Genomic DNA, 5,964 nt, shown 5'->3' on the forward strand with positions numbered 1-5,964 from the left:
AAGGCCAGGCTGGATGGGGCTCTGATAAACCTAGTCTAGTGGAAGTTGTGGCGTGGGGGTTGGAACAGGACGAGCTCTACCAGCGCTTTAGCCCAAACCATTCCGTGACTTCGGTTCTGAGGGGAGGTTGCTGCTCCCGCTGAGGGCAGCGGGGATAGAACGGGACGAGCTCTACCACTGCTTCAGCCCAAACCCTTTCGCGACTCCGGTTCTGTGAGGGGAGATCGCTGCTCCCGCTGAGGGCAACGAGGTTAAAACAAAATGAGCCGTACCATCGCTTCAGCCCAAACCTTTCCGCGACTCCAATCCTGCGAGGGGAGGTCGCTGCTCCCGCTGAGGGCGCGGCGGGGGCGGAGCCGCCACCGCCCCCCGCGGGCGGCACGGCCGGCTCTCCAAGATGGCGTCGGCGCCGCCTCCGTCGGCGGCCAAGTTGTACAGGCCGAACCGCTACGTCTCGCTGCCCGCCGAGCTCGACCCCAACACCTACGACCTATCGCCGGAGAAGCGCCGCGCCGAGGCCGAGCGCCTGGCGATCCGCTCCCGGCTCAAGCGGCAGTACTTGCTGCAGCTCAACAGCCCCAGCCCGCCCGCCGTCATCGTGAGTGGGGACAGAGAGGGGCGAGGGGGCGGCGGGGGAAGCGCGGGGCTCGCCCGCCTCACCCGGCGGCGTCCCGGAGCGGGGCCCGCGCCTGCGGCCGTGCTGAGGGCCGGGGCCGGGGGGGACGCTGTCCGCCCTCCCCGTGACCTTGGTGCCCTTTCCGGTGTGCCGTGGCCTCAGTCCCCAGGTGAAGGGGCAGAGCCCGCGGGCCTCACCGCCGTTCTCTTTGCACCCCAGGAAGATCCCGCCTTGATCCGCTGGGCCTATGCGAGGTCCCAGAACGTCTACCCTACTTTCCGCCCGACACCCAAGACGTCCTTTCTAGGAGCTGTTTATGCGTTAGGCCCCGTCCTCTTCTGGATCTTTGTCTTAAAAGCTGACAGGGTAAGTCGGCCGACAGCGCTGAGCATCAGCGAAGCCCACAAACACCGGCTTGTAAAATGTACATCTGCTTGGAGTCTCAGTTTGTGGGATCCTCATGCGCCAAGAATGGTTAATACCATTAAGGGGGTGAGAGAAAGAAGGGTGATAGCGAGCCTCCTGTTTCAAGGCCTGTTACTGTTGCAGAGTCTTGTTTTTTGAGAGCCCAGTATTGTACCCTGGGAGGGATGGCCAGTCACAGTTTGGCTGATCAGGCTATTTTGCAGTCACAAAGCTCTGCGTAGCACTGAGTGAAAATTAATCCTAAATTTCTCTTATTTTCAGCAGCTGATGTGCAATATCTATGCTTTTTGAACTTAAAATACACAGGAAGCTTATGGATGACAGACCTAGCAATGCCTCTGCAATTGCTTGACCGTTTCTCTAATTTAGTGAAGCAGATGGGGAGGAGTAATTATGCTAATTGCAGTGTCTGATTTCAGCTGGACGTTTTAATATTTTGGAAGGTTTATCTTGCTTCCATTCTAATTCCTAAACTGTGAGTGTCAGAATCTGAGCAATGGTAGATCATTATGAGAAAACTCAGCTATATATGTACATAAAAAATGCTAACAGACACACTGTGGCTGTTTTTAGTAGAGAATTTGTGGCTGATGTAAAACACTTTTATTTCCCTCTTTTGCACAGAAGTAGCATTTTAGATGAAGTCATAAACCACAAAGCACTAACATAAATTAATAGAATATTTGTAGGGAATGTTGTTTGCTAGGGTGAATTGAAAATTCAGGTTTTAGGAAACATGCTTAGCATGTTGATGTAAATGTTCTTGAGACTTCAGTACCTCTGCAATATTTTGCCATGCTGAAGTCTTTAATTAGTATCCAGGTTAATTCACTTTCTTTATTGCAGTTCCTTTAGTGATATTTGGGGATTTTTCTTGTTTTCCTGGTAGTACATAAGGCACGATAGTCATAGTCTTTTCTCTTAGGAATGTTTGCTGTGTGTCTGGGAAGGCAAGGGATAAATGACCAGGTTTTGAATAAATTTTCTGGTTTTATCCAGCAGAAGGAATCTGGCCATTATCTGCAGTGCCTGTAATGGTGCCTGTCAGTAAGGTACAGGACTACAGAGTGAGGTACAAATGGGTAGAAAGTGAGCACAGGCACTTTCAGGCAAGTTATATAAGTTCCTCCGTAACTGGATCTCTAAGCTGGATTATTCAGCCAGGAGGAGGAGGTAGAAACTAAGGTACAAATTACGAGACTCAACTAGTCTGGTGAGAAATGCCTCCTGACCTGTGAGAGTACCTAGAAGTGAGGTCAATCTGAGCAGGTCTTTCATAGGTGAAGCACCTTGTTATCCTTTACTTTTAAGCAGCTTGAGCTCATAGAATCATTTAGGGGGGAAAAGACCCCTAAAATCCTATATGGTGCTACCTTCATGTAGTCTATGTTGAAATATTAGAGCTGCTGTTCTGTTGTCCCAGGCTGCTTGAAAGGCCTTCCCTGGTAGGATAATGATAAATGTTCTCTTTCTTCCACAGGATCGTAAGGAGAAGCAGATCCAGGAAGGTAAATACAAGCGACCGCCGTTCAGTGTATTCTTCTAAGTTCCTGGAATTGCAGTGATGTTCATGGGATCTAAATAAAATAAGGTGCATTATGTGGTGATATTTCTCTGTCACAAGAATAAATCTTAATTGCTTGTTGGTTGTCTTGCATCTTTAAAAATCATGGGAAGTGCAAAAATATAGGATCTTTATGTATAAACTAGGTGGATACAGAGAGGGGGTCTGGAACTCAGCCATTGTACTCTTTCGGTGTACATGCAGAGGATTCTTTTAAACCATGGAAGTTGCTGCTGTCCAAGAAGGCTGAAGTTTAAAATTACTGGCAGGTTAAAATGCTAAGCAAGACCAAAACAGTTTCCTAAAGGAACTACTGCTTGCCTTCCAGATGTTTCTTCTGTGTGTCACTTTGCTGTGGGTGTCACTTTGGCTGTGTGGTTTGCCCTAACTGGATAATAGGCAAGTTCTATGATACATTTTTAAGAGCTTAGGAGTCTGCCTGACTGCTCTCAATAAGTTAATTTTTCTTTTCCCTAATGAACTAAACCATGTGTTTGTTTGTTGCAATAAACATCTATTTTTTTATTAGTACCAGATTTGGAAATAGTGAGCTGAATGCTATAAGTAACTAGAATTTCCACTAATTCTGTGTTTCCTGTGAATGAGAGACAAGAAGTGTAAGATAAGGATTTTCACTTTGACACTATCTTGTAGTACAGGAGAATTCATTCCTGTAAGGGGGCTGTGTTCCAAAAAAAAAAAAGAAAAAAAAAAAAAAAAAAATCCATCACCAAGCATAACTGAATCTTATGCCTGCAAAGATGCCTTTTCTGCTTATTCTTATAAGAACACAAGTTTTTCCTGACCAGGTCAACTGCTGTAGAGGACTCTGGAATTGTTACTGCCAGTGTACTGAGGTGTGAGTGCAGAGATTTTTAACACATTGAATTTTTATGTGGCCTGTAGGTGCCATCATGATCCAAACAACCCTCATTCTTCAGAGGCTGTGGGAGTGATTTCTTCCCAGGCACTGAGGTTCATGCCAGAAGCTCAGTCTGAAACAATAGTTGAAAATTTCCCTTTGCCTGCTGGGAAAGCAGCCAATGTGAAGTCAGCAAAACCAAGTCTACTGCATCCTTTCTTTTCCTGCATGATGAAGATGTAAATACGGGCCATTTACAGTCACTCTCCAGCAGAGTGAGTTGATGAGCTTTTCCACAGAATCACGAAGTGGCTGAGGTTGGAAGGGACCTCTGCAGTTTATTGGGTCCTACCCTCTGCTCTGTCTGCTCAAGCAGGGCCGTCTTAAGTGGATTGTTGAGGACCATGTATGTACAGGTGGCTTTCGAGTATCTTTAGAGATGAAGACTCCACAGCTTCCCTGGACAACCTGTGCTCATGCTCAGTCACCCTCACAATAAAATCACTCTGAGTGTTTTTGGGGTTTTTTTTTTGATGGTGGGGGTTTTTTTGTTGGTTTTGTTATTTTTAAATACTTTTTAAAGTGTTTCCTATTGTAGCTTTTCCTGTGTGGGCCATGAAACAATCAGGCTGTGTGGACCTTGGTACTGATGCTCTGTACAGAAACTGGACTAATCAGTGCCCTGGTTTTGCAATCCTATATGTGCTTCCAGCAACCCTTTTGCACCAGTTTCTGCAGCTTGTTCTGCTAGTTTAACTAAAGCAAACCCTATTATTCTCTGCAGAATAGCTCCTAAAAGACTGTCACAAATGATATTACAAGATAGGGCTGTGGATCAGTGCAGAGAGGCATCAGTGCATGGAGAGAGTGGTATTTAGGGAAAGAAATAATTGCTTGTCTGAGCATGCTAAATTAGCTATTCTTGCTGCCACAAACTAATTTGATCTCCCAGGACCCATTTCCTCAGCTAATTGGAACTTGAGTTGCCACACATGTAAATTCTCCCTTGCAGCTGTATTTGTTTCAGGCCAGCTGAGCAAATGCTTCAGGATGGGTTGTGGATGTGCACAGCGCCTCTGGTCTTTTAGGCCAACCTTGGATTGATGCTTGCGGCAGCTGCCACAGCCCTTCCCTTTCCAGCCCTGAGTCTGATGCTACATCCCTGCAGATCTGAGCTTGGTGCTTGGGGAAAGGCTGCCCTACTTTTCTCTCTTGTTATTTCCAGAACTCTCCAAGCTGTCTTCTTGCTAGGAATGAGCATGCCATGCTGCTGGAGGTGAGGTTGACGTTTGAGGCAGTGGTGCTGGGTGCAGTGAGGAAGGAAAGTGAAGTTTCCCTTCAGATATCCAGGGTGGAGGTAGGAAAATGAATGTGCCTTGTGGAATTTTACCCTTGACTGATGTGTTACCACCCATATATGCTTTGGTGATGTGTCTGTACGAGACAAATTCAAGCCTGTAGGTCACTGGATCATAATTTAGGTCCCAAACAGAAAACAAGCTCTTCCCCCCTGCCTGTGAAACATTTAGACCTCATTTATCCCAGGATCTGTCTGATTAAATCAGCTTCTCTGGCAAATTGATTCTCCCAAATGTCCTTTTCTGAATTGGCTATTTTAGAGTAAACATCTCTGTGTAGATTTTATAATACTTCATGATACATCAAAGCTGATGCCTTTTTTTTCCCCCCAAGGACTGGTGCAGATCCAAAACTGATGATGGATGTAACTGACTGATAACTCTGTGTCGCAGGTCTACATTTCCTTCTCTTTGGGAAAATTGCTTCTCTGGGGAAGTAAACACACAGCTCTAGTGGCACCAAGTTTAGAAATTTCCACGTGGGTATGTGCTAAAGTAGAGGCCTGAAGTGTGCAGTGCTCCTGGTTCCCACTCTACCTGGGGCTTTGCTTGCTGCCTCCACCCTGTGGAACTCACCAGCTGGGGGTTAGGCTTGCATACTCCAATCAATATTGAGGTCCCCCATCGTGTCTGCAGTTGAGCTTTTTTCCAGGTACCTTCCCAGGAACCTTCCCTTGGCCAGAGAAACCCTTTCACATTTGCTATGCTGCAGTTTAGCACAGAACTAGGGAGAGAATTTGTCAAGTGCTGACAAGTCAATACTGCAGGATGGCCAGAGCATGGGATAGAAACTTTCCCTCACTTAGCTTTGAAGTGCTCCAACCTTTTTTAATTTCTGCTTTTCTGACAACCAAGTCTTTCCTTGGCAGCCCTCCACGGAGGAGCAGGTTGAAGTGGCTTGCTCTGATAGTGGGCTTAGGCCTGGTAGAACCTTCAGCTCTGCTTATAAAGCTCTCCCATACAGACAGCATACAATGCTTTGTCAGTCCCTTTCTTCTCCCTGGGAATGACACACTGCCTTGTATTTTCAGGAGGCCCTGTGAACGGGAGCTAGCTGTCACCTTGTGTACACAGAAGGTGCAGTTTTCACACCAGCTACATGTAGTGAGAGCCACGCAAGTACTTCAGCTTCAGCATG

At 46.7% G+C, this 5,964-nt stretch overlaps 1 protein-coding gene across 1 annotated transcript; it reads left to right on the forward strand.

The window, feature by feature from the left end:
• Positions 1 to 358: 358 nt before the first annotated feature.
• Positions 359 to 2,687, forward strand: NDUFB4 (NADH:ubiquinone oxidoreductase subunit B4). Its single transcript, XM_040055640.2, has 3 exons — positions 359 to 598; positions 836 to 982; positions 2,523 to 2,687. Exons 1-3 carry the CDS (start codon positions 398 to 400, stop codon positions 2,586 to 2,588), a joined length of 414 nt encoding a protein of 137 aa, XP_039911574.1. The 5' UTR covers positions 359 to 397; the 3' UTR covers positions 2,589 to 2,687.
• Positions 2,688 to 5,964: the final 3,277 nt, after the last annotated feature.

The sequence above is a fragment of the Hirundo rustica genome, chromosome 2, assembly GCF_015227805.2.
Source record: "Hirundo rustica isolate bHirRus1 chromosome 2, bHirRus1.pri.v3, whole genome shotgun sequence".
Taxonomy (NCBI): domain Eukaryota; kingdom Metazoa; phylum Chordata; class Aves; order Passeriformes; family Hirundinidae; genus Hirundo; species Hirundo rustica.

Bases quoted from the DNA above. Each gene is read 5' to 3' on its own strand.
- NDUFB4 (XM_040055640.2), top strand. From the start codon at position 398: ATGGCGTCGGCGCCGCCTCCGTCGGCGGCCAAGTTGTACAGGCCGAAC. The intron at 599-835 runs GTGAGTGGGGAC...TTTGCACCCCAG, and splicing joins CCAGCCCGCCCGCCGTCATC to GAAGATCCCGCCTTGATCCG. The intron at 983-2,522 runs GTAAGTCGGCCG...TTTCTTCCACAG, and splicing joins TTGTCTTAAAAGCTGACAGG to GATCGTAAGGAGAAGCAGAT.